Genomic DNA, 27,471 nt, shown 5'->3' with positions numbered 1-27,471 from the left:
AGCCCCGCAGTCCGGTACAGATAAAACAAGTATCGTGAGCGCAGTACCAACAGCAGTACGCATCGGTACTTCCATGTTTACGTGTGATTTCGTAACTTCCACTGTATGGCCCACGATTATTGCAGTTTTAAAAGAATGTGCTCTAAATGTAAGCGCAAATAGCTCGTTTGGCAAGATTATAATCTCTGCCTAATTTGCGTTTTCTTTTGCTGGCCTCCGCCAATCGCAGAGCTGGCCGGTATGACATGATAGGTTCTGTTGCGGGAAATGAGCGGGTGGGTCGCATGGCCATTCCCTTTTTTGCTAAGTACATAGCTTATCTGAGCGAAGTTTACGTTAAAAGTGAGGTCAGTATGATTCTAACAACGCAATCGTTTGAATGAACCAAACTTGTGTTTTGTCTTCATGGCCCCTTTAAAGCTTGTTGCGAGCGAACTTGTTGCGTTTGTTTCCGTCAGGCTCCCCTATTCTAAGGGTGTGCGTCTTCCATTCCCCAGAAGACTTTCTGGCCCGTATCTGAACGGGAACAAAATGCACTCATGAGGCCTAGCGGTCAACGCAGCATCGGGACTTCCAAATATGACGCCATCTACCACCGGCCAATTGCAAAAGGCATCCAGGGCATCCAGGCTCGCGCTCCACGGCAGAGGTTGTTTGTTTTGATGACAAAAGAGGGTTTGGGTGTTTTTACAGATGAAATGAACATGTTTTTCGAATTCAGCATGACGAAAACGAAAGTAATTCCCCCAACAAGTTTCTTTTAAAAGCTCTTCAGCAGCCCTTTAAGGCGTACTTCGCTGCCTTGTTCGCATTCTGAAGTATGAGAAACAAAGGAATTGCCATCAATGAGAAATATTCGGTGGCACCTTGACATAATGAAAATATAGAAATGCAGGAAGCTGAGCCGTACGCAGGACTACATTTCGAGGGGGGGAGTAGGGCTAACCCCGAAAAAAAAGGTGGGTGTAAGAAATGATAGAAGAAAAAAGAAAAAAAAAATTCTCCCACCTCTCCTCGCGGGAACCCCTGTGTAGATGCGACGCATAGGGGGTTCCGTTGTTGTTTCCGTTAGGCTGATTCTCCTATCGCGTGAAACGTGCCGTGAACCCCCTGCCGCGGCTATGACGCAACGTGGCGCGGCTATGACGCAACACAATCCAACACAATCCACTTTAATCCAATCCAATCCAAATCCAATCCAAGCCAAGCCAATCCAATCGAATCCAATCCAATGCCCCTCGCGAGAGAGTGTTCGCTATCGGAGAGGAGAGGGGGTGAGCGGTGGAGAGCGCAGCTCGCGCGGCGAGGAGAATGGGGGAGGGGTGTGGACGGACAACAACAACGCCGTATGGAGGGACAAGGCGAGTGAATGAGATGCAGTCGCATCTAAAACAAGACAACACAATAAAATTGGGAAACGTGGACACAGACCAAGTTCAAAATAAAAACAAAGAAAACGCTTCGGAATACCATGCGCGTGCACCGCATGACCTTCTCATTATTTGGTTAATTTATTTTCCCTTCAGGACATTGCATCAGCGTGGAAGACGCTTAAGCTTCGTCTTTGCAGTGAAACGCAATAGCGGAGCAGGAACAGATGTAGATTTGTCATCCGCTCTTGCAGAAGACGACTCCGAAGAGCGCCCCGCACGGGTAGGCGAAACCTCACCCATCAGACATTGGACTTTCTTGGGGCCTAGCGGTGGCCCCCATTTCCTTTAAACAAACGATAGATTTAGCATACCGTGTGCTCCGTGCATACAGTGCGTAACGTGCATACCATGCTCACCGGGACCCCACTGCGCTTACGCTCGCGGGCACGGCGACGGCGGCCACCTCTCACCGGAACCAATGCGCCGGCATGGCGAAGGCCGGCCGACGGAATTAAGCCGAATTGGTGACTGTTGTTGTGTGAGCACATCTCTAAGCCGGCTAAGGTTTTGCTTAGAATGCTACGGAGGAATAATAATTGGTAGGCAAATCATGATATTAATGACTTCATGTATTCACCCCTTCCCCACAGGCAAAAGTTTCGGAGGGCAGCGTCCACCCCACCCCCCTTACCGCCCCTGCGTGCGCCGTTGATAGGCAGAAACTCCATCAGTCAAGAATACCAGGAATGCAACAGAAGTACTGGTTTCTACATGTTTGTTATACAATAATGCTTTTAATTGCTTGAATAAGCAAAGTGAAGGGAAGGGGGAAGTGCATCCCTAGGAAAGTTTTTAACCCACAACCTGCGGGTTACACGTACAACGCTCTTACTGATGGAGTTATGAGGTGGCTGTATGTCCCTCCATTCGCTGGGGAACTTATGCTTGTGTAAATACTCCCTGCTTCCGAGGGTGGTAGCCAGTGCCGCTGTGACAACGCAGGGATAAAAGGATCTTTTGTTTAACCCCCTGTCGTGAGTAACCCATGGCACCATCACAGCCTTAACCAAGGCCCATGATTTGCATGCATCTTGTCATAGTTGGTAAACAGGGGCTCATGGAATGGATACGGGAAGGGAATATTACAGGGAACAATTTCAAATACCTGATTGAAAGAGGGACTTGTTTTCTCCTTCATACAGCTTAATAACTAAAATTTTGTGCTCAGTGATGTTTCAGTTTTTTGCTAAATGACCTATAATAGAACTTGCGTAGATTCCTTCAATGCATTTTTAATTTAAAAGGTAAAAGAGGCCGATCTGTAGAGAAACCTTCTCGAAAGTCGAAGTGACACGTGGAGAGTGTGAAAAAACGTCAGATCCAGGCTCGCCTTTCCGTAGTGATGGAGTGATGGGAAGAGAGAAAGAGGGGGATATGAGCTCTCTATCTATCCCTACAAGGGCGTGAGAACAACTTCTTAGATAAACGGGTATGTCCTATTAGGAGGTCCCGTTGCAGCCTGACATTAAGACTTCTTTCTGTATATAACCCCATGTATATTTTTCAGACACTAATAAAATTGATTGATTGATTAAAAGCGAATATACTTTTCGCACTGCGAATAAGCCAGGCACATGCTGTGTGTTGTACAAGCAATAATTTACTGGAATTGTGATACACTGCTGCGACTTTTTTGGGGGGTGGGGGTTGGGGGAGGGGGTGTATTTACTATTATTCTTGGCGATTCAGTGGTTTCGATACACAGCGGTACAGATTGCTCCGATATACAGCATGAGAAGAGCCTATTCGCAAACACTTTTACCTTCCTAGCTGAGTTTATCGGTGAAGATCGTACTTATCCGAGTGCTGGCGACCAATGCAGCACGAAAGCTTATCGTAGTCTTCCAACAATTCCTATCTTGCGTCTTCCGAAACCGAATTTTAGTATCACCTTCCACCACCAGAGTTTTCTGTCTTCTCCTGCGTCTTATCTTCGCCATCGGTAACACTTCGGTTACACGGGTGATCTGCCTATTTGCGGCTCAAACTTCATGGGGTAGTCTGACAACAATGGGAAGAACATTGCGTTTGAAATAGTGTTAAAGGGGCCCTGCAGTACCTACCATCGACTACTAGGAATGTATTTTGGGGTAAAGTCTATTGTCCCAGCAATCTCATCCCGCAATAATTATGAAAATCCGTTCATATATCACCGAAACTATGCGCGATGAGAAATCACGCATAATCGTTCCCTCTCAACTCGACCGTGGACAACGCAACGAAAGCTGCGCGCTCTCTCCCGGAGAGGGGGGCAACTCGCGGCGTTCTCTTCCGCGGCCTTCGATATATCACTGGCCGGTGAGTTTTCCCCTTTTCTCCGCAACGTGGAGGGGTCTATTTCCGGTCTGGTGCCACAAAATAGCAGGCATAGGAGCCTGCTCGCAAGCAAGCGCTCTGGCTGGCAGGGCGTTTTTGAAGCAATAAACGTTTGTCGTCGAGTGGTCTGGTTGAAAGGGAAATATTGAGCTCATCACTCAAGATCCGCGCGCACTCAAAACATAAAAGAAACGGCAAAACTGTGCCTACAGGTTCAGGCATAGAAGAGGTTGGTACACAGCACCGACGACGGCGGATCGTCACAGGAAATGCGAGAAATTAGCTGCGAAGTTGACCATGACAGCCGATCGGACAGCCATGGCCTCAATGACGTCGTTTCGGCCATGCCATGGGCGCATAATGAGGAGAACTGAAGAGAGCGCGGTTGATTTTTCCGCGTGTTTCACAGCGATTTGCGCGCTCACCGCTTCACGTGCACGTGAAATATTTGGCTCAGGTATCTCTAGTGTAAGCAAGCGTCGCGCAGGTTTACTTGCACTGCTCAAAGAGTGTTGCAGGGTCCCTTTAAACACTTGCGATCACTTTTGTGCTGCCCTCATGATCTGCTACAGGCAAGTCTATGTGCGGTTTCGACTCTCCACTAAGAATAAAAAATGGCTGCAAGTATGTTTCAATGCCGACTCAGTCAGAGCACAAAGTGCATGAAAAATACAAATTGGGTGCAAGAGAGTAAAGGCGGTGGACATTTTTCTTCCAGCGCGCCTTTTTTTTACATTATCGGTTCGCATGCAACCCCCGTGCATGAGTATTCCTACTGGAACGCCTGCCCGTCCTATGGGCACAGTACCCCTCCACAAAAAAAAAAAAAAAAAAAAACCGCTTTTACATGATTGTTTGCGAAAGGTCAAACATGGTGGGAATGCATTTTTCATGTTATCAGTGTGTTTTCTTCAGATCTGTATTCCAAAAAAAAATTTCTCGAATCGTCCTTCACACTGCAAACTGAATGAGAAATAAAGTCATTCATTCATTCACTCATTCATTCACTCATTGCATTATAATTACATTAATAATGCCACAGTGGTGGCTCAGTGGTATACTCGGTGACAACTTAAGAACCGCACCGGAAGTTGCCGCTGTGCCTTATCACGGATGTTTCTCCGCGCGGCGCAAGTACGGCGCTACTGGGAATATTTTGAACACGGCGTTAGCCGTTCCTGTGATTTTTTGGACTTAATATGCTTATAAACGACTCCAGTGACGACAAACAAACTGCATGAAACAAGGAAGACGATATCACGCATTCATAGCAAACCCCTTTCAAAACGCGCGCGCACTGACGTCACGGGTCCGGCGCATTGGCGGAGTGATACACTACATGAGGTAATGCCGTTCTTGAGTTGTAATCGAGTATAGTAGGGGCTGCTGGGCTGAGTACAGGTCGTAAGTCTGATTTGCGGCTTAATTTGAACTTCACAATTCCCTTTTGGCCAATATTTAGGCGCAAGTTAAACGAACATGTAGAAATTCGGTACGGCGCGACTAATTCCCGAGATCGTGTGCTCAGGTTCAACGGCGCGATAAAGCCAATTCAACATCTTGTATAAACGGCACCAGTACTTGCTAATTAACTACGGGAGCATCGGATCATTTAATTTGCACAGCGCATTCGAGGGCGAATGACTTAGCTAGCCGCTGGTACGATTCAACTCACCGCTACACTATAGTTCATACCACAAGCTATGTGCAGCACTGTTGAGGCTACATTGTTGTCAACAGACCGCCCTCTCAGGGCGCCTTTCCGCGAAGGGAGCGACAAAAGGCGCCGGGACCATGCAGTTCCACTTGCCGAGAGGGGAGAAGGGAATGTCCTTGCAGGACCCCCTTCACGGCGAGTTAGGCGCCCTTAGTGGGTGCACTGTTGAGAACAATGTAGCCTTCACAGTGCTGCACCTAGCTTGTGGAATGAACTATAGTGTCGCGTGCTGCAAGTGTTGCGTAGTGCTCCTTTGTTTTGTGGCAGCGCCAGCCTTCCTGGAACATGTTACTACGTGCGCCCGCCGCGCAGGCCCAATGGTGTTGACTCAAGTCGTCGGAGCTAGAAAATATAAAAACAAACTGTTCCTGCAGAGACATGCACCGGCGAAGCGGACGCTTTTCACCGAGATCTTCTCCCCCCCTATCTCAGACTGAACGCGCTCCACTACTACCGGCCCTCGCGAATTCTGGGAAGAGTGTTTCTGTGTGTTTGCACTGTTTTCGTGCCGCGTGCAAAAGCACTAGGAAAGCGTCGGAGCAGTTACTGCATGTGTGCTAATGGCCACAGAGAGCCGTTAGCACTTTCTGTGGCCGTTGGCAGACCGCATCGGGCTTCTGTTAGGAGCGCTGTCGTGTTTTAAGCTCGCCCGAAAGGGGGCTGTTCCTGTATCGCTGGTCTTCATCTTCTGTTCGTGCTTCTGCTGGTCGCTCGAGCACCACGCTACCACACATGACGGAGGCGACGGTGCCCGGTTCGGGGACGCCTTCCCAAATGTAATGCCGCACCTGCAGCTTCGTGCTGAAGAGAAACGAGAACGATTCCTCCGCGCGAGGAACAAACCTAGTTTTCCAGATCGCTCCGCGCTGATAGCTTGGCGAAACTAGCGCTTCGGACCCATGTGTCCAGGACGTATTATTACCGACTCTCGCTCACAGGCGCCCCTGCTCTTTCCCACGCGCAACAGTGACTTGTCGGATGAGGGCCTGCGCTCCCTTGCGTGAATCTCTCAGCAAACATCTTCCAGCAATTAGCACAAAAGGGAGGTCCAGTATTTGGTAGTAGAGAGAAAAAAAGTGTCAGGCGCATTAAATGCTCAAGGGCAAAGCGTACCAATAGCGTCACTTGCACAAATGTGCGCTGTGCATGATTGCAATGAAGAAATCAAGAAGTTCGTTTAAATATTTAATGCCAAGAAAATCACTGCAGATTACTGGGAGGTCGTAGTCAGCCAGGGCGAAGGGTAAACTACCGTGCTCTGCGCCACTTTTTCCCCTCCTCAAACTGTAGAACCATTGTCTCCTTCTCGCGGGAACTGGGGAAAGCGTATGCGCCAACTTCTGACTTCCCTCCTGTACGGCGCTTAAAGTGAACGCGACAACTCTCAGTAGGCGTCCACTTTACCGTCTCCGAGCCGTCATGCGGTGGCATTATATTAATTCTCATTTGAGAGGTTGCGAAATAAACGGGCGCGGCAAGCACAGCGCCAGGAGGGGAAAGCAACTGGACCCGATGCCTCAGCTGTTCGCGGTAGCAGCAAGGTAGGGAGCGCGAACTTGAACCATGACTTCATGTAGCGCAAAAAAAAAAACAAAAAAAAAAACGACAGAGGACACAGGGAGGCGACGGGCACACAGGGAGGCGACGGGCACTAGTGCTTGTGCCCGTCACCTCCCTGTGTCCTCTGTCTTTTTTTTTTTGCGCTACACGAACTCATGGATTACCGCTATCAACTAGTCCAAACCCAGACTCTGGTAAGCGAACTTGAAGTTGTGGATTGTCCGTCCCCCGCTCAACATGGTTGCCCCAGGTTCATTTTTGGTCACCGACTGAGATGTATGCCAGCCTACGACGAAAAATTCGTCAATATCTGCGTACCTACGCCCTAAGCGTTACATTTGTCTTCCGCCTTCCTATGCTCTTTAGGACGATCTGTCTTTTCAACCAAAACGCTCGATAGACCCCAGGTCTCTGCGTCATACCTCAGTACCAGAAGTAAGCGTTAATTGATTACCATTATCTCCAAGGACAGATGTGGCGTACACTATACTTTATTTGAAAGCGCTTGTTCAACGAACCCCAATCGACAGTCACTGTATGCTTTGAAAATATCCATATTGTGAGCATCCTTGGTCAATCTACCGGTACCGGTTGGCAGTCGCTCTTGGTGTGGACCTTCGCACTGCCTTCAGTGCTTCCTCTTCATCTGTACATTATCATCATCATTAGCGACGTGCTCCAGCACTTCGTCCTTATCTCTGTAAATACCCATCATGGCGTGTACTCGCTCGTTCCTCGCTCGAGCCTCGGAATAAACAGTCGCCCTGAACATCGACTTCTCCAGTGAACCCTGTCCTCTCAAGTGGTGGAGGGTGCGTCTCGGTGCCGCTTCGTACCTCTTCGGTCTCACTCCTGGAGCTGCGGTCCGGTCACTGGTGGATAGTGACGGCGGTCGATCACTTGACCAGATACGCTGAAACTGCACCTATACGCTCCGGGACCACTACAGAAGTCGCCGAATTCATCCTACATCACATAAGTTTGCGCCATGGTGCACCGCGCATACTTCTTAGCGACCGAGGGCGGACCTTCTTGGCAACCATTGTTGCGGAGCTCGTACGTGCCTCCAACATTGTGCACAAGGCTACTTCTGGTAGCCATCCCCAGGTAAACGGCTTAACCGAACGTTTCCACCGAACCCTTTCTGATATGATCTCTATGTATATAAGCCCCCACCATCGCAACTGGGACATTATCCTCCCCTTTGTCACCTTTGCTTATAACACTGCACTTCAGCGTACTACTGGCTACTCTCCGTTTTTTCTTATCTTCGGCCGCTGACCTTTTCCGCTCCTGTTGCCTCCGACGCACCATCTCATGAGATGGTGCGTCGCATACTGCCGAGAACAAGCACGCTTGCACACTTAAGCTCATCAGCAAGTCAGGAAGGCAAGATGCGACTCGACACATTCCTCCGTTCGTTTTTCACCCTGTTGATGATGTGCTCCTCTGGACCCCCGAACGGAAGCCCGGTCTTTGTTAGAAGTTCCTTCAGCGTTTCCTCGGCCCCTACGTCGTCCTGGAACAGACTACTCCAGGTAATTACCGCATAGCACCGATAGGCCCCGTCACAGACCGTCGTTGCCGTGGCGTCGAAATAGTCCATGTATCTCGTCTCAAGCCCTTCAGACAATGTACTCCAGAGTGACTCGCAGCCAGGCGGCCGACTCCGTAAGGGGGGGGGGGGGGGAGTGTGGGCATCCTTGCTCAATCTACCGGTACCGGTTGGCAGAGTCGCTCTTGGTGGGGGGCCTTCGCACTGCCTTCAGTGCTTCCTCTTCATCTGTACATTATCATCATCATTAGCGAACGTGCTCCAGCACTTCGTCCTTATCTCTGTAAATACTCATCATCATGGTATGTACTCGCTCGTTCCTCGCTCGAGCCTGGGAATAAATGGCCGCCCTGAACATCGACCTCTCCGGTGAACCCTGCCCTCTCAATATTTATTTTCCGTCACGACGCAACTGAATGACCGACCATTGGCCAAATCCGTCAATTACTAGTCTTAGAACATGATTAACGTCAAAAATGTACTTTGGGGTGTAGAATGCCGCAATGCAAGCTTGACGTTTTGTTTTCCGTGATACCACAGCGCAGTTCACAATTTTATTCAACGCGTCCCACAACTGTCCTCTTACGCCGCAATCAACACTGCAAGCGTCGGGAAAAGCTTTTCGTAGTCGCTGATTGAGAAAGTGAGTCTCGCCTACGCCGCGGATGCGATCGGAAAACAAAGTGAAAACAAGTATAGGCTTACACAGTGCCAAAAACCCTTCGTTTATAATACGTATCCAGGAAAGAGACAGTTTTTATGCGCGTCTTTATTTACAGTGATAACGATATTGGTGAGCTCCGCCGATTTGTGCATGCCAAAGTGTAGAACAAATCGCGCGGGGATGGGACGAAAAAGTAAGTGAAAATTTTCCTTTAAAAACTGCTCCTTGTATTGCCTCCCTTTCTTGATCGTACAGTCCTTTTGCCGTTCCTTCTACAACTTTACAATCATACCTTGGTTCACTTTTAATCCTGGGACACCGCCAATGTGGAGCATATTCATTGCTCCTAAACTTTGCAGCTTCACGCAGATGTCACATCCGCGTATTATGTGACCCTCTCCGGCTCTTGAACTGCCATTTTATGCACGTGTTAATGCTTACTTTCGGACTACATATACGCTCTAAGACACTCCGGTGGGACCGCTTAACCACAACGCAGACGTTTCGCTTATCACTTATGAAAGGCGAGCAAAGAGGGACAAAGGGGGCGGCCAGTAGAGCCTGTGACATTTCAGCTCTGCAATTTCACATTGTGTCTCTGAAAGAGGCGACGACGTTTCAAGCAAACCATCCACGCCTTCAGCAACAGCCCCGGCCAGCTGTGCACGCTGATGGGCCTGATTGAATGAAATGGCTCCTCGAACAACAGCTCCTAACGGTTTGACATGCTCCGATCTCACGGTGTATATGTGCAGCCAGGGGAGCATTTATTTTCCCCCTAAGGAACTGTGCAATTAACTAATCAGGGAGCTATACAGTCGAGAGAATAGCGACTTACGAAAGCGTGCGCCGTTAGACCGCTAGTATAATAGACCTGATCCTCGCTGGCGTTATATGGTCAACCTATTGACCTAATTGTGAATTCCTGTCACTATTGTAAGGCTTCCAAGGAGCCACAAAGACGTCAATAACGCAATGTTTCGGTTGACAAAGGGAGGGCCTAACTCGGAGGGTCCGGAGTTTGCCCGCACCAGCATAAGTCCCATTGGGAGTGTCTGAAAGAGCGCATGCAACTCAGAAACAAAAACAGAGTCACCGGCGTCCCATTCGGAAGTCACGGGAGCAGTTCGACGCTCTGATGAAGGACGGAGTGCTAAAAAATGAACTAGTCATTATGGTTACGTTCTTCTGATTCTATGCTTCACAGATGCACAGCACTGCCCTGAAGTATAGCCACGCGAGCTTGTCGACGTTTCCGAACATGATGAAGTCTTCCAGGAGGACGTAACACCGCCCCCACTCTCACGGGAATCACAAAAACGAGTTCTTCCGTCATAGTTCGTACAAAGCAATGGCTACCAGGAGTGGCGCGCACCTCCGAATGGTCACGTCAGATGAAGTAATGCTGAATTTCTTGCTTCTGAAGAGTTATGAGCTTAATTATGTCTGCTCCTGCCGATACACAAAGAATGCTCATCAGAGTAAAGGAAGTATACGGTAGGCTCGCCTAGCCCCTCCTCCTGAAGAGTTGTCCGATGAATTTGTTGATACCCACGGGTGGGGTTTGCCCTCCGAGGCCTCCCCGGACATTCCAGTTGGCCGGGTTGACCAGCTTCAGAGAACCGCGCACCAAGTCAGACATGGCGAGCATGCCGTTATTGACAGCTAACTGAAAACCGTCGTACGCCTGCAGCAGGTCCTGTCCCGCTATAGGAAGTGTGCCGTTGGTAGAATTGCCGGCACTGCCTGTAGAAGAGAGCGCGACTGAGGCGTTCCTCAGGTTTTGGGAGAGCGCAGTCACGAACTCTCTCAGTGGTCGGGTGCTCTCCGCTCCTTGTGTTGCGACCCGGCGCATCACTCCCGGCAGCGAGCCAGTCAGATTGCGCACCAGTAGGGTCAGGTTGCCCATCGTCTGCTCGGTCAGCCTCGCGACATCTGTCCTGGGAAGTGACCGGGTCACGTTCTGGATGTTCTTTAGATCCTCCTGCGGGCAGGGGGGAATTCACTTCAAAATTTATAATCAGCCTACAGAAGCGTCGTAAGGCTTCTGTGTACATTCATTCAAAGCAAAGCTCAAGAGTTTTATGCAGCAGAAATATATCCCCATATACGTACATTTTTTTTATTGCTTCCCCACCTTTATACGTGATCGCCCACTATTGTACACACCGCGGCTATTTAGACAAGGTATTAGGCACCTATTAGGCTCAGACAAGAAGACATCTAGGGTCCAACCTAAAACTACGTGGCATGGAACAGGTCACGGGCTACACCTATTTTGGGAGTGTCAACAAACTTATTTGGCGCTCTTTGGCCAAGTTGCCCTTGCACCAATAAACAACGCATACAACAACAAGTGTAACTAAATGAAGCTGCATAAGCAGGCCACATGAATACCCGCTAAGCTACCGAGACATGTGATTGATTATGATACATTGATCAGAAAACGAAGCAAAACTCCATGTACTTTTAGTCTACCAAACACAGCCTACACACTGAATGTTTTGCACCATAATTCTTTCAATACCATGTCGGATAGGTGGGGTTAAGGTGTTTGAAGGCGTGAACGCCCATTGAATCCAAAGGGCAAAGACCCTGTGGTAACAAACTGAACTGCGGTTTTTTTAAGTGTACCGGAAGGTTGTCAATGGGTGTAGATTAGATGATTCCGTTGGGCCATGGATTTTGTGTTAGTAATACGTGATCAGTAGAGCGACTGATCACGTAATACATATGATTTGTCGCATCACCAACCGACACCGAGGTATGAAATAAAAAGATACTTTTCGGCTCGATCAGGCCTTTGTCATCTCCCGCCTCGCTTACGTCACACCATGCATTGTCCTGACTCAAACCGACACCGACAAACTCAATAGACTCACCCGGAACGCAACCAAACAAGCTTTGTGTCTCCCGATGAGTAAGTCTATACTTCCAAACTACTCAGCATGATGCTCCACATAACATAGAGGAGCTCATCGACGGGCACCTTTCCAGTCAACGCCTTCGACTCGCCCAAAACCATAGCAAGCCGTGCGATCATTCAACATATCAAGGGCAGTCACCCGGGTCAGTTACCCAGATAAGCAAACTATGCTGGCAGTGACAACCCCTAGGAACGCCCTAATCACCAGTGCCTCAATTCGGAAAACCTCCTACCCGGACGCTGATGAATTTTTTATAGCTATTGCGCTTGCCCTTGCCTAACCAACCTCCAGGATTATACTGACTGATTCTCAAGCCGCCTGCAGCAGGCTCCTGTCGGGACGGGTGGCCCCCTCCACACTGCGACTTCTGAAGCAACATCCGCCTGCCCATCGGGTGGACATTGTTTGGGTCGACTCCCGCCCACTATGCATTGAGGGGCAATAATTTTGCTCATAAACCGGCTCGAGAACTCTCTCACCGAGCCGCTGAGACCGGGAGGGTTTCCGTACCTCTTCCTCGTCACCTACCAAGAAACCACCCAGTACAATCGAACCATGAGACAGACCTTCCCTAATCCTTCCAGATATCTATGCGAAATCCTAGAATTCACACTCAGACAGATTCAAAGAGGCACTTTTCCCCGCCCATGTCCGTATGCATTTACTACTTCCTACACAGTACACACCCCAATGTAAATTCTGCCAGGAACCTGGAACTCTGAACCAAAATATTCGACTGCGCAAAAAAATCTCAGTCCTTACGCCCCTGACCAGTACTTTTCCACTGAGCAGTGGGAGATACTGCTGCCCAGCTGTCGATCTGAGGACCAGCTCGTGCTTGTTAGCACTTCAACGGCATCCCGGACAGCAAATGGGCTCCTGGACCGTGGAAACATTCTCACGTTATTTCTTAATAAAGTGTTTCCTCCCTTCTCCCCTTTTTACACAAGGTTTATAAAGACTTGAAATGGTCGATAATGGCCCGTCTGAAGACGATTGTGTGGTCACGGGAAACTTTCAAAGTAGGTTTAAATCCTGCAGCATTCCATGTTTGCTGACTCACTTGTATATACTACGATTCGTACACCTATAGCAGGAAATTAGCGCTGAAATGTTTGATTTTTGCAACGAGCCGATCGGCACTGGGACATTATTTTCATCTTGTTGTTATAAAAGCAAGCAGCATACAGATTAGCGTTTACAGATTACAGTTCTTGTGCACCTTACCTGGAAGCGGTGCATGAGCTGGTTTGCCGTGGGTGTCATCGCATTGACACCGGCTGTGGCGAGCCCGTTGAACGTTTGTAGCGTGCGGTTGAAGTTGTGCACCACCGTTTGCAGGGCAGCGCCCGACGTCACCGTCTTCGACATGTTTCGGAAAGCTTCGCTAGCCGACTGTAGCGTGCGTTGCAAGGGTTCGATACTGGCGCCGGTGCCGGCAGGGGGAAGGCGCAGGCGCTGGAAACTGTTTTGCAATGCCTCCAGGTTTTTGACGATGTTCCCATTGAGCCGATGCAGCGAAGAAAGGTTTCGCAGGGCAGCACCCAGCTCACCAACATCCCGGATGCGAAAATGGTCCGTGATGTTCGTCTGGACTCGGTCGTAAAGGTCCCGGGCGCACTGCATATGCAGGATACTTGTTAGGTGGCAGTGTGTGCAAAAATGCGTCTGAAAACATGTGCGTGCATATTTCTGCGCGTGTGTGTGTGCGGTGTACCACTACTCCTCCCTGGTTAAGTAAATTAAGGTTATGCTATGTGCCATTGCCACGAAGAACTGCTTTCAGTCCCTTATTTTTCCGCAACAGCTCACCTCATAGCGCAACACCTTGTTAGCAGTTATAATTTGGTTTGTATTGCGAATGATTAGTAAGTGACAGCTTTGAGACATGTATTTGGTATTCACTATGGTTGAAGAGGCCTAAGCTGTATTCGTGCCGTGGATTGTGTAAAGTGGTGGTGATGACGATGCTTTTTCTGGAATGTCTAAAATTACAGTTTCAGTGCCTCCGTAAATACATCCCGTTTGATCAAAATGGCATTTTAGCCTTCAATGGATTTTGCTCAAAGCAAGTTCTTTCTATTTTGTATTTCCGTCGGGAAACCTAACGTCATGGTGTGGTTATGTGTCATTCTTTTCTGGGGAGGAGGAACTTACGCTTTCGCGCTTTTATTTTGTGCGCCATCATCTTAGATCAACTGTCGCGATAGTAGATTCCAGTATTGTGGGAGGCGGGGGGGTCATGAACCAGCCCACCAATCTCCGTGGGCTGCCCTTGACCGTTTCAGTGGAGTACGCAACCCCCAACTCATTAGCGGCTTTTGTGCACACCATGACTTGTGCACACTTGCCTTTATTCGACGGTGGTGCACATCTAGCTCGAAATATTAGCGTAGTATATGTCCAACGACATAGACGTTGATTTTTAATTTTATTAATGCAGATGATGCAAAACCAATGTGTCAAGTGCAGAGAATGACACCTTGGCTACCCCTTGAAATGTCTAAATTCAGTTTTCAACACGTGTATTGCATGTCACCATTAGAGGAAAAGCGGGGAAACCACCTGAGGAGCCCTGATTGAGCATTGACAAGTTTGGCAAATAGTGGACATATGTAATGCTTTATCTAAACGGCTATGCAGACAATAGATAATGTATAACAAAATTTTCTTAATTAATGTACATGCTTGCGCATGGTACATGACGAAGCAGTGCCTGCTTTTGGACGCTCATTCCAAGCCAACGTCATTGCTGTTGCCGAGATTCGGGTTGCGGGTGATGTGTGCGCATTCCTGAGCTTGTGGTTCAGGTTTACGGAACTTGAGGGGTGACAGTGTCAACTCACATTTATCAGTTGGTTGCAACTTATATGCTAGTACCGGTCCAGCAGCTGTACGCAAACTACCTAGCGTGACAACAAGGCGTCAGCAACGCCATAAATCCACGACAAAACCAGTGTGGTACACTCTAAGGAAGAAGCATTTGGCACTCACCTTATTGAATTGCACGATGTCGACGGAGTTGTTTCCCTGCGGTACAAGCGAGTGGCAAACAGTTGAGGCATGTGGCCCCACCGTGGCAGTGTATAAATGCACCATCGACAGCAGTTGCTACTTACCCGGGTCGCTCCTCCCTGGAGGCACTGTGTAATGAAAAAACAATTATTGGAGGCAGCGCCGTGGGCTTCCAGAAATGAAGACGCATGCGTGGGAACGAACTGTAATCAGCAAGCAGGAGTGGACACAGTTTAACTGTTTCATAATAGCGCAGAACGCCCGTACTGTTTGCATGCTGCGTAATCTTTGCTTAGAAAAGACGCCCTTCTCACTCAATAACCAAGACAAGAGCATTGTAAATTGCGTAATTGCTTATACTGAGGGTCAGAACATGCTGTACCGATCAACACTAACGCCTACCCCATGTGCAAACAGCTAGGGCTAAATCGGCCCCAATTCGTCGCCTGTTAGTCCGCCCGGAATTTATTACACGGTTTTAAGGTCGTTATAAACGCATAAAATAAATGAGCAAATAACAGGGTGTTGTTTTAGTTGCACCACTTTTTTATAAAGGGGTCGAAAGTTATATGCGTAGAGTGAACGCTGAAGTATCTGGCGTCGACTAGACAGCGCAACGATTTTCACAGTAACCTGTATGGCTGACAAAAATTTCTCCATAATTTTTAAATAAATGCTAAATAAGTAAGATTACTGGTTTGAAGGCACATACTACGACTTGCAAATTGGAGACAGCTAAGACGTGAAGCTCAGCTGAACCCCATTTTAAAGACGCCATGAAGACAAAATACAACTTTGTTCAGTATGAAGTAATTAACCTTTGGTAACTCACTAACCTCAGTTCTAGACACGAAAGACGTGTTTTAAAAGGGAGGAGCTTTGGGCCGGTATTCGCTGTCTACCACGCGTAATCATGCGACTGGCAATTAAAATTAGCAGTTCGATATCTCGGAGTACGCACGCGATAGAATTCTGCCAAATGCAACTGCGTAGAAACAAGATGGCGTCTTACTCTTCAATACAAATATGCCTGCTTACTGCAGCCGCTAAAAAAGTTAATTATTCAATTTTAATAATTGAGCCGCCAACATCAATAGTTACCCCCTCATTGTGTGTACCCCTGGACGCATAACATCCTTGTAGAGGTGGTCTTCAAGTAAAACTAAGCACCTAATTTAAAAAAATAAACCTGTCGATTTAATTTTTATCACCCTGTATATCCTATAGCCATTATTCTATGAACACATTTTAAACTAATAATGCTTTTGTCGTCTTCAGAACACGATAAAATTTGTACGGAAAAAAATATTCCAAGGCCAGAACAAAATAACTTGGACATCTGGCTGCCTTCAGGTTCATGCGCAATGAATCCAACTTCGTAGTGGAGTTAAAACTCCCTTCTGTGACGGGGGTGCTTGGGAGGGCTATGCGTCAAACAATGTGACGGTCACTTCAATTGTGGAACGTGTTCTGGGTTGGGACGTCCCTCGCTAACATACGCACTCGTTGGCAGCCCAGTGTGCCATTTTTGAAACAATTTCTGTACCTTTGAAAAGTTTTGGAAGCCGTTAGTGGTGATCTGGAAGCTCGTCCCGTTGGCGAGCCGAATGTTGTACTTGTGGGAGCCCGCATCTTCTTTCGCCTTCTCTGCAGGTGAGTCTGGAAAAAAAGAAATGATTAAAAACAAATAGATTACCCTCCGACAACTGGTGGCGAAGTGCTCCTGCTTACCAGCCAATATTTTGTTCTGTGCTAAAAAACTGCCTTCCCCCGCATTTTATCGAATATATACTGCTAGAAAAGGGCGCGTGTGTCGTTATTTTAGTTTTCAGCATCTGTAAAGAACAGGCACTGTTATGTATGTTGCTAGTTGTATCACAAGCAAGGAAATCTTTAAGCTCCTCATTAAACTCTAAAATCGCACTAAGTTAGCTCAATGTTCTGTTCTCTTGCCAATTATGAACAATTTTAGCACGAAAGAGGACAAGCGTAAAACGCTTTGTCGCTATTGCGTACAAGTGAAACTTGTTCGAAAAATGCACAGTAGTTTGTGTCATTGTTCTTTCACATATTTATAACGTTTCTCACGAAACTCTTTGCAATGTAACGTCTAAAATTTAGCAAGAAACACAAAATTGCAAGGAACTCTGTAATAAATAACAATGCTTTGCTCCATTAGTAAGAACGCGTTGTGTTGTTAGGATGCCAGCTGTAGAGAGCAACGACGATTTTGCTAGTAACGCTGGAAACTATCGCGTGCTTCGCAGGTTCTTGCCCACAAATTTCTTGATTTTTGCATGTCGATCAACCAAAGAGAGGTATGCCCAAGGTGAGGAATAGCGAAATACAAGGGCTTGCGGCCTGCTGATTCGGTTCCTAATGTTGAAGCCACATTTATTCTGCGTCGTAGGACGGCTACAGTATTTATTTAATAAATGATTCTCGCACATTTTCTTCACCCTCTATTCACTGAAATCGGCTGATATAAATTTCGAGTGAATTCGTTTTTTATCGGCATTTCAATGGTGTCAATATGTAGGATCTTGCACGAGTAATGTGACAGAAGTTACAGGCAGGTAATATTCTGGTGCACTAGTCGCTTTTACGATCAGGGAATGCTGTGACTACGACCTAGCTCTGGATTAGCTACGGTGAAACGCTAATCACGCAAAATATCAAATAAAAAACACCCATATATTTGGTAATTATCGGCTGTACACCTCTGAAGATACATAGAGTCGCGGCTAGAACTTGAATCACTAAACTTCAGTTTATTCTCTATCACTCCACAAAGAGCAGCGTTTTTTTTTTTCAGTTCTGTTCGATGAAAGTAGAACTGAATTACCAGTATTAGTGTGCTACTCCTGTAAGAGTAAACATATATGAGTTTGTATTTTGCAGCCAACAAAGTGAAGTTATAAGGGCTTTTTTAAACAAAACACTGCGGCACGCAAAAAGTCCACACAAAAAGAAGTGTTAACCTCTTCTTTCTTGACAGGCTTTTTTTTTCGTGGAATAAACTTAGCATGTGAAAGAAGTGCTTACACCAGAAAGCGCGGCACTTCTCGCAACCTAAATGTTGCACAACTTCCTTTTCCGAAATTCCTCGGGGCACTTTAAGCCATGCTTACGTTGTGTGAAGGTGAAATCATTGTGGCTGGAAAATAACGCATAAAGAGGGCAGAGAAAAGGAGCGCTTGTGTACGTCGCTTCTTCTCTCTGTCGTATTTTCGCGCTGTTATGGCATGGCACGTACCAACCAGCCCAAGTACAAACGCTGTTGCATCATGGATTCCTCTGGTGATAATGCTCCTTGTTTGCGTCTCTTTCTTCGCTTTCGATCCTCAGTCAATTGGCGGGAATAACTTCGACAGGCGCACTGGCGACAGTTCACGACTCAGCTTCCCCAGATTCAGTGTTCTCCGTCACTGGGGTTCCCCTGTTCTAATCATGGACTGTCACGTTCACTCGTCACGCGGTATCACGCCAGTGCCGCACGCACCTGCCGAGCTCTTGTTCCACCGCTGACAAGCTGGACACTGTTACACCACTGACAACCGAGTGCGCTACGACCGCGCTACAGCGCGGTCGTAGCGCACTCGGTTTCTTGGAGACTCGTATTCGAATCCAATACGAGCTCAAATGTGTTTTTACTATTTACAGCAGCGAACATACAATATGACTGGCAACAACAATGTCAATTTTTCGCACAATGGGGCGCTTAGGCCTTTCGCCTTAAAAATTATACCTTAAGACCCTGAAACACTATTTTCAGAGAGGGAGAATAAACTTTATTCAGTTTGCCAACTGTGTCGCTTAGTCGTTGGCCGGGGGCCCTTGGGCTCTGGCAGCGTCCTCAGCCAGCTGGACGACCTAAAGTTGATCTTGCGGGCAGGAGCTGAGCATCAGGGTTTCCCACTGCTCACTGGTAGTGATTGTGCGGCCATTTGTGATCGCCTGCGCACATTGCCATTACATGTGCGCCATGTCCTCTCGTTCCTGACATCTATGACACGCGGGGAAGTAGCGCCCTGGGTAGCAATAGTCAATAGCTATACACAAGTGGGTTTGGATACGAGTGGGTCTGTAGGAGTCGCCAGACCAGCAAATGCCGCTTACTGAGGGATGGGTGCGCGGGTGGGAAGCGGGCCCGGCCTAAACGGTAACGACCGGTGATGTCGCTGTATGACAATAGAGAGTTTTAGCAGTCCGTCTGTTCCGTCGTGTACGTGGTTACCGTGTTGACCGGGACCCGTCTGGGCCCTTGTGCATTCGTCGCGGTAGGGGGATTAGTTCCGCGGGCCGGCCTTCGCCATGTCCGCGCATTCGTTACGATGGGGTGCGCCCCCTCGCCCTTCCGTGCCTGCAGGAGCAGTCGGGTCCCGGTCAACACGGTAACTACGTACACGACGGAACAGACGGACTGCTAAAACTCTCTAATAGCCTGTCCCTGCCTGACATGGGGACTAGTTCCGCATCGGAGGGGCCGTCCGCTCGATCGGTAAAGCCTCGAGCGGCTTCGTGGGCAGACTCGTTGCCTGCAAGGCAGGAGTGGGCGGTGGTCCATATTAAGTTGACCCTCCCTGTCCGGTTTTCGAGGTGGAGACCAGAAATTAGGATTGCAGACGCCTCCCTTAATATGTATCCTCGTGAGAAATCTAGCATCGCTGATTTTGAGTCGCTGATGATTGTCTAGGTTTTTGTGGAGGCAACCATGGCTACAGCAATGGCTGCCTCTTCTCCAACAACCGAGTCTCTCGTGCGTATAGAGCAGGAGGCGATGGTGTTACCCTGATGGTTTACCACCGCTATGGTCATTGCTTCGCGACCAGCGTAATCGGCCACGTCCGCGCAAGCAACCTTCTCGACGTTCGCACTATTTTCAACTTTTTCTTTTGTAACCGTTAAATTATTTCATAATGTAGTCAACTAGCCGATCCAGTATTTAGAATAGGGGGTCAAAAATTACCGTTTTACGTCCATCAGATTACTTAGAAACCTGCTCAAAAGTTTTTGTTTTCTCTTTTTGGATCCTTGACTTGTTTGCGCGCTCGAATGACGTCATTCGAGCGATTGTCGTTCCTATTGGCCGGCTTCCATTCATTTGCAGCAATAAAAGAATTCGATAAGCAGTTTAAAGAAAATAGCAGCGGAAGCAAAGCCAAAATTAGAAAACGTATCTGCGGCGACCGCAAATCACGTAGTGCCGCCCTATGGTGGCTATAACTGGCAGTGCTTCCAGGCCCGATGGAAACAGTGAAAGCGCTTATCGGAAGGGTTGCAGAATTCTCTTAAATAGAACTTCCGTTATTGTTCATAAACCAGTGTGTAAAGTAGTAGGCGGTCACGAACGAATGCCTTTCCTTTTGCTGTACGCTAATTATAACTTAACTGAACGTCCAATAATTACAGAAAAACACCTGCAGCGCATGAACGTCACTTTGACTTGGGCACAAGACTATAGTTTCGTCTTACGCAAAAATGCGCCACGTGAATAAATTGAACTTTGTGAGGAGTTATTTCAAATGGATTTTTGGGAAGTCCTCTCACTAAAAGCGTACTGTCGCGCCGAGATAAGTGGGAGTGGGATAATGCAAGCAGCGTACCACAAACCAACAAAGAAAGGAACGAGTAAACAATAATGGTGAGGTAAACATATTTAAATCAGTAATGGAAGGGTACCGGGGGACATCCCCGGTGCACGATACAGAAAAATTGAATACTAAACACGATGGCCACTCACCAGCTGTGGACTGGACAATGAGGATGGCAGCTACGAAGCCGAACAGGATAATATGTGTGAACGCAGCCATGGTGCCGGTTTTATCTGCAAGCAGTATTGTCTAAAGTGAGTCCAGAGGGACAAGCTGACAGTTCGTGGGTTTCAACAGAGCAAAAACACACACTGAGTAAGAACTAAAGAGTAAGACATATCTGGACGAAGCACGGGGTTGTGGGTTCTGTTGGTGTCCTCTTCTTCCCTTAGTCTCAGTTTATTTTACAGCACAATCCTTTAGGGTCCAATTACCCAAATAAAGAGGCCCATGATCCGTTGAAAAAACGCAACCTCGTGTACGTACCTACAAAGTGACCGCCGGACGAGGGCAATTAGTAAAGGCGTGACACAGCTGGTCATCTCTAAAGCCACTTTCAAATCAATCAATCAATCAATCAATCAATCAATCAATCAATCAATAAATCAATCAATCAATCAATCAATCAATCAATCAATCAATCAATCAATCAATCAATCAATAGCGTGCCCAAGAACTGCCGAAGGGCCTTAAGGGGGGATCATAAATTTAAAAAAAAATGGGCCGCGTATCTGGTCACTTCGCCGCAAATGTCGTCGAAAGACGGCAGTCGTCTGCCGCCCCTGCCACGTAAATGCCTCCTTCTCACCCCCGCCCACCTATTATGCCCTTCCCCTCCTGTCGCGTTTCCTCACACGCTAAACACGGTGGAGGTTTGCTCAAGTCAATTCAATTTCGCCGCGTTTCACCGCTCGCGCTCCATTTATTGTAATCTTCCGTTGCTGTTGGACTTGAATGCCACCTTGAGGTCTAGGCTAGGGCGTGAGTCATTCGGAGTTCTGGGTGAGAAAATCGTTTTCAACGTGTTTTTTTTTTCAAGCGCAAAAATCAGCACACATCTATTGCAATCACAGAACACTGCTAGAACTAGTTATGTATTGATGTTTTGCCTCAAATATGCTCAATGTTTTCTTTTTGCTCAACAATGTTGCCAAGCATAGGCGTGCGCATAAAGGAGGAGGGGCCGGTGCCTCCACTCTTGATCATCTTGGGGGGAGGGCACCAAATTTCCCCCATACCTTTACTCAATCGAACCTGTCCCGTAGGGTTATGACCACGCTTGTGTTTTCATGATAACGGCAGCCGAAGCACAATCATGTTACCTTCCGAAAGCTGTTTCCCGCATGTAACTTGTACGACGAGGTGTACCTGGTGTTTGGAAGTCGATCTCAACTGTGTATTTTATACTCGGAAGGAAAACCTGATGTGTTGTAGCATCTATGTTTGGTAATAATTAAATATGCTATAGGTCTTTCCTGTACATTTTGTTTGTTCTATATTCTCGTGCTTGTAAGCGTTGAATATGTCTATGTGTTTTTAAATTGTGTTCACGTTCTTTGCGTGAATGTTGCGTACGCCTTATATGACTATTTTCACTGTGTGCAGGTGCGTTTTGCGTTTGCCTTGTTAGTCAACTACATTGTATCTAATAGCTGGGTCACTTTGAGACAACCTTCTCATTGTTCCGTTTTTAAGGTAATTTTTTTTTCTTGAATACATAAAGCTTTTTCAGTAAATAATCAGTTGGAATCAGCGTTCGTCCTGTGTCCCTGTTCTTCGTCCCCGTGTCTCGTCTCGCGCTGCTTATCATCAGTATGGACAACCAACTAACCCAGCCAGCCACCTTACTGAATAACATTTCAAGTTTTGTATTTTTTGCAGTTTACAACAGGCAGATGTGTCGTATGTTTTTGAGCTTTAGGGAGAACGGAAGTTCTTTCGTCTGCGCGTTGTGAAACTGATGCAGCATTCGCGCAGGGACTTGCTCCCCTTGCCGATGTTCCACATGAAAGTAAAAACTTCTGTTCAGAAATATTTTGTATGTGTTGCAATGCCATCTCATTGAGATAAAAATTTTATAACCATTCCTCCTATTTGCACTGCGTTCTCACGGTTAGGCCTTCAGTGGGGAAAGGTCGGGAGTTTCCGGCGGAGGGGGGGAGGGGGGGGGCGCTGCGGTAAGACTGCGCCCCCCCCCCTAATCTAGAACCTTGCGCACGCGTATGTTGACAAGTACCACGTATGGTACCGGATTTAGTGGTTTGCAAAGGTTCTGCCTATATAAACTTCTCGCTAAATGTTTTTATAACTTTTGGCCGCGTGGCTGAATCGACAGACAGACAGACAGACAGACAGACAGACAGACAGACAGACAGACAGACGGACAGACCGAAATTTCCACGTTCAAAAAGCCTAAGAAAACCTAACGTCTTTAAAAGCAAACAATATGTACGCGCGCGTGCACCGACACCAGCGCGCACAAGCGAGTTATTCTCCGAGCGCGAAGCTGATTTAAAGGGTGTTATCGGAGGTGAGGAGGAGGAGGAAAACTTTTATTCATATAAAATAAGAGCGCTGTGAGTGGAGTCCTCAGTCCAGGACCCCAGAAGAGCTTGCTGCCGCCTTCGCCCTCTCGATGAGCCGAAGCTCACGGTCAGGATCTGAGCTGGCCAGCTCTCACTCCCACTGCTCTAAAGTTGTATTTCGTATTCTGTCTATATTCTTGGTGACGTCGACAATGTTTCCGCCTCCCCCGTCTAAACTCTAACACCATACTCTTCTAGTTTGTTTCTATATCTCAATAAGTTGGGAGCGGGTTCACATTTTCCTCAATGTCAGTGGGGTCTTCTGTTATCTGTCCCGGAGTCACCGACCGCTCGCGCAGCGAGAAGTAGCCTTATTACGCATTCGCTTGCAAGGTCAGTGACATCTTGAAAGGTCATTCATCGCGTCGCAAGTGACCTTCAGCCGCTGGCACCCAAGGCACGCCTTTCTTTCTTTTCACTTAGCACGCTGGGAGCCTCCTTGCTGTGGTACGACCGACTAGGTGAGGGTATAACAGCTGCTTCGATCCGGGTGAGCTGTCCGTGCGTTGATTCAGCGCGAGCGAAAGGATGAATCCAATAATCAATCAGATATATCTAGGTGGCAGGCTGAGAAATCTCAAGCAAAAGCAAACTTTAACGAAACAGTGTGTGCATAGTCTTTGCTTTCACTTGTGATAGTTAGGTTTAGAACAGCTAAACCTGAGCAGTTTTTGTCGAAATAAATTCGAATGACGAGTGGAAAGGGGAATCTTTAGGTTACACGCGAACTATCCGTGGTGGGTTCGAGGCTGAATTGAAGCTGTACAGTTTGGTAAGGGTTTTCAGTCAAAATATTTCATCGGTAAGCCCCTTTCTCTATGAGGATTTCTTTATAGGAGTAATCGAGATGATCTATTAACTTCGCCTGGTATTCTTTGAGTATAATAACAGCGTCGCACTTTTAGCCTAAACTTCTTTAGGGGCTGTTCAAGCGTTGCAAGAAACCCAAAGCTGGATGTTTGATTTCAAGAATGCATTTTTCTTACCTTCACCGCACGGGCACAAAACTAGTGGAGATTGGAGTTTGTTCTATGTTAACGGTCCTAGCTTTGCAATATTAGGGTACAGAAAAGAAAATCGCTGCAGCTGCGAGAAAGCACAGCGAAGGTATTTTTCGTTATTTAATGACAATAACAACTGTTCTTTTCTTCCATAACTCAGATCCCTTGAAATTCCTCACATTATACATGCTTGAGCACGAGAACGCGCCAATTGAGTAAAACTCATCATTTAAAACATCAGAAATAAAATATATAAAACCACGAGTACGGATTCCTGGGCGAGTTGGTGTTGCTTTGCACAAACATTCGTAGCGCTTGCGGACAAGGACAAGAAAGGAGAGGCACCACGCAGCGCTCCGTGGTGTCTCTCCTGTCTTGTCCTTGTCCGCATGCGCTAATAATGTTTGTGCAATATAAAACTACGTTGCATTTTATTCATGCCAACTAAAGACACAAGTTAAGAGAAAACGCTTCGTCAATAGATTGCGAGCAACAAAGAAAATAAACTGAGAAAAAAAAAGCGAGACAATTTCAAACACTGAAGGCGGTCAAGAAGGTACAGCCCACGTTTCCGTGAGTCTTAGCAAGCAACACCGCTGAGAGCAAACGACGCAGCAGTGCAGAGCGCGCAATAACGACCAACAGACGGGACTGTGCACAGAGCACACGAAAGACTCCTGTCACCCCCCCTTGTATATCTTGCTGCACAGTGAGGCTGATGGCACACGTAAGGGGCGGGTCGCATTGACATAACCTTTTTGTGTGTTGTGTTTTCCACGGGCGGCAGCGTCCGCCAGAAAGCGTGTCGACGTGGGCCGCACACTTCGCCGCAGAAAGTGATTGTGTAAAGAACTTCGCGAGCGAAAAAAAAAAAAAAAAAGCCGGCATGGGTCGACTGAGTCAACTTCTTGTTCAAAGGCCTCGTATGCACACACATGGCCGGACTACTGGAGAAGCGGCAGGCGCACAAAGCGCCCGCCCAAGAAAAAAGCGCGGGACGTTCTCGTCCAGACGGGCCTTGGACGGTGACGTTCCTGTTCACTGGATGTCAGAAGATAAAAAGCGCTGGGCACACGCCGAGGCCAAATTTTATGCACGGGCTTCCGCATATGATTTCCAAGCAGTGAGGGAAAAAGTGAGGATTGGTAAACACGCGGGCAACGCTGCGTTCACGCAAGCAGAAAAACTAAGCCAAGCTGTCAGAAGGCGTTTCCTTGCGCTGTGAACGAGCTGTGGCAAACTGCAACGACGGTTTTGAAGGCGTTTGAGTTTACCACTTGCCGCTATAGTTGTTGATATTTTCGTTGTGCACCCGCATGTGCCTTACCTAACAGCGCGCACAAGCCGGGAAACAAAACGGGGCGCAAATTTTCCTTCCGTTATCGTCCCGTTGTGCGTGCAGGTAGAACCCGGCGATGCCCGAGTGGGCCACTATACTAATTATCTGAATGGGCATAACACTTGTTATTTATTACTTGTGATGATTATGTAATCCTCGATGGACTTGTGCACAATTAGGGACTCCTGCCTGCTTTCCATACATGGACTCCTCCCGGAGGCGTGGGGTTATAGGAAACGCCTTGAACTCATGTTTTATACGAAATATTCCAAAAACAAATTGTAGCAAGATAGTGCGCTAAAACTGCTACTCACGGGAAGTATTATGTGGTAGGTGTAAAGAATACGCATCACTCAGTTTTATGTTAAATAACACGGCCTCCTACGGGAGGTGTGTGGTTGCAAAAAATCCCAACAGATGGCGACCGCTATGCAACGCGGGCAAATTGAACTGAATTTCACTTCGAGAGGAGTGTTTTTTTTTAATCTCGCTTTCCGGTTTATAGGTTTCATGGCACATCATCCCCAAATTAGTTTATGGACAACTTAATAGACAGCATGTATATAGTCCAAAACGAATTGATTATATCAACGTGCTGAATTGTTATTGAGAAATTCCTAAAAACAGGCAATTTATCGAAAATTTTCATCTCCCTATTACATGGGTGTTATGGAAAAATCTTCTAAAACATTTTTTACACATTTATATTGCTTACCTATATCAACAAAAATTTCTTCGATATCTCAACTGGCCTGCGATAAAAACAAAAATTTGTGGATCAAACTTTTAGCGCTTCTAGCTCTCTCAGAGGTGTAATTTTTGAAAAACTCAGCAATATAAAGGTCTTACACTATAATAGCAATGCGGTTCCCCAATTTTTAATTTGTACAACCAGTAGTTTGGCTTGGCGTTCACAACAAATGTTAGAGAGAAAGAATGCATTTAATGGTAAAAGCGAGGTTAACATTTGGGGCATGTCATGGGTGGAATTTAAAAAGGGCCCATCTCCCCGCGAAGGAGACTCGAGTAAATGCGTCGCATAGGGGGTGGGTGTATTGCGTTAACGTTTAGTGTTTGGGGAGTTGGTGGTAGTGAATGCATTGTATCAGCAGCTTCTTGACGTAGTTTGAATGAGTCAAGGATATAAGGCGCGTTCGTAGCCTCTCATTCTGTGTCGGTTTTGTGGCGCAGTGGGAAGAGCACCATGTACCTCGCGTTCCGCCCACAGGTAGTGAATGCGTTGTATCAGCAGCTTCTTGACGTAGTTTGAATGAGTCAAGGATATAAGGCGCGTTCGTAGCCTTCCATTCTGTGTCGGCTTTGTGGCGCAGTGGTTAGAGCACCATGTACCTTGCGTTCCACCAGCAGGGTCGTGGGATCGAAACCAGGCGCCGGTAAGTATTGTTTTTTTTATATAGTGTAGGGGTAGGGGTGCGGACCTGTTGTTGAGAGCGAGGAGGGTAGCGTGATGTGGGAGAGGAGGAGTGGGGGAGAGGGCGCACCTGGAACGGCTGTTGCGGACGCCGAGGCACGCCAACGCCGACAACGCCGGGTGACATCGTGAGTTAAAGAAATGCTCTGCATTTAAAGGGACACTGAAGTGATTTGTAAACAATGCGGGATTACGAGCGCAAGTTGTAGTCCGGAGTCCCTAGGCTCTGTTTCGACCACTCTGAGCGCGTTTACGCGAATTTATTTAGTAGAAAAATCAATTCGAAAATGCTGTCCTCCTCTCTGCACTCTCACCCATTTTCTTTGGCGTTTT

At 47.4% G+C, this 27,471-nt stretch overlaps 1 protein-coding gene across 1 annotated transcript; it reads right to left on the bottom strand.

The window, feature by feature from the left end:
• Window positions 1-10,702: 10,702 nt before the first annotated feature.
• Window positions 10,703-21,000, bottom strand: LOC144156301 (uncharacterized). The gene is made up of 6 exons (XM_077688269.1): window positions 20,931-21,000; window positions 16,734-16,846; window positions 15,292-15,315; window positions 15,167-15,202; window positions 13,400-13,792; window positions 10,703-11,229 (listed from the first exon to the last, which is right to left on the bottom strand). Exons 1-6 carry the CDS (start codon window positions 20,998-21,000, stop codon window positions 10,753-10,755), a joined length of 1,113 nt encoding a protein of 370 aa, XP_077544395.1. The 3' UTR covers window positions 10,703-10,752.
• Window positions 21,001-27,471: the final 6,471 nt, after the last annotated feature.

This window comes from Haemaphysalis longicornis, unplaced genomic scaffold (genome assembly GCF_048455015.1).
Source record: "Haemaphysalis longicornis isolate Haplotype H1 unplaced genomic scaffold, Haemaphysalis longicornis Haplotype H1 scaffold_1, whole genome shotgun sequence".
Lineage (NCBI taxonomy): Eukaryota > Metazoa > Arthropoda > Arachnida > Ixodida > Ixodidae > Haemaphysalis > Haemaphysalis longicornis.
Note: the sequence above shows the minus strand (reverse complement) of the source record. Positions and strands in the feature narration are given on the sequence as shown.

What these genes read in the sequence shown, in the direction of transcription:
- LOC144156301 (XM_077688269.1), bottom strand. Translation starts at nt 21,000, where the DNA reads ATGGCTGCGTTCACACATATTATCCTGTTCGGCTTCGTAGCTGCCATC. An exon ending in CATTGTCCAGTCCACAGCTG is followed by an intron (nt 16,847 to 20,930) that starts GTGAGTGGCCAT and finishes CTTTTTTTCCAG; the next exon opens with ACTCACCTGCAGAGAAGGCG. An exon ending in ACATCGTGCAATTCAATAAG is followed by an intron (nt 13,793 to 15,166) that starts GTGAGTGCCAAA and finishes CTGCATATGCAG; the next exon opens with TGCGCCCGGGACCTTTACGA.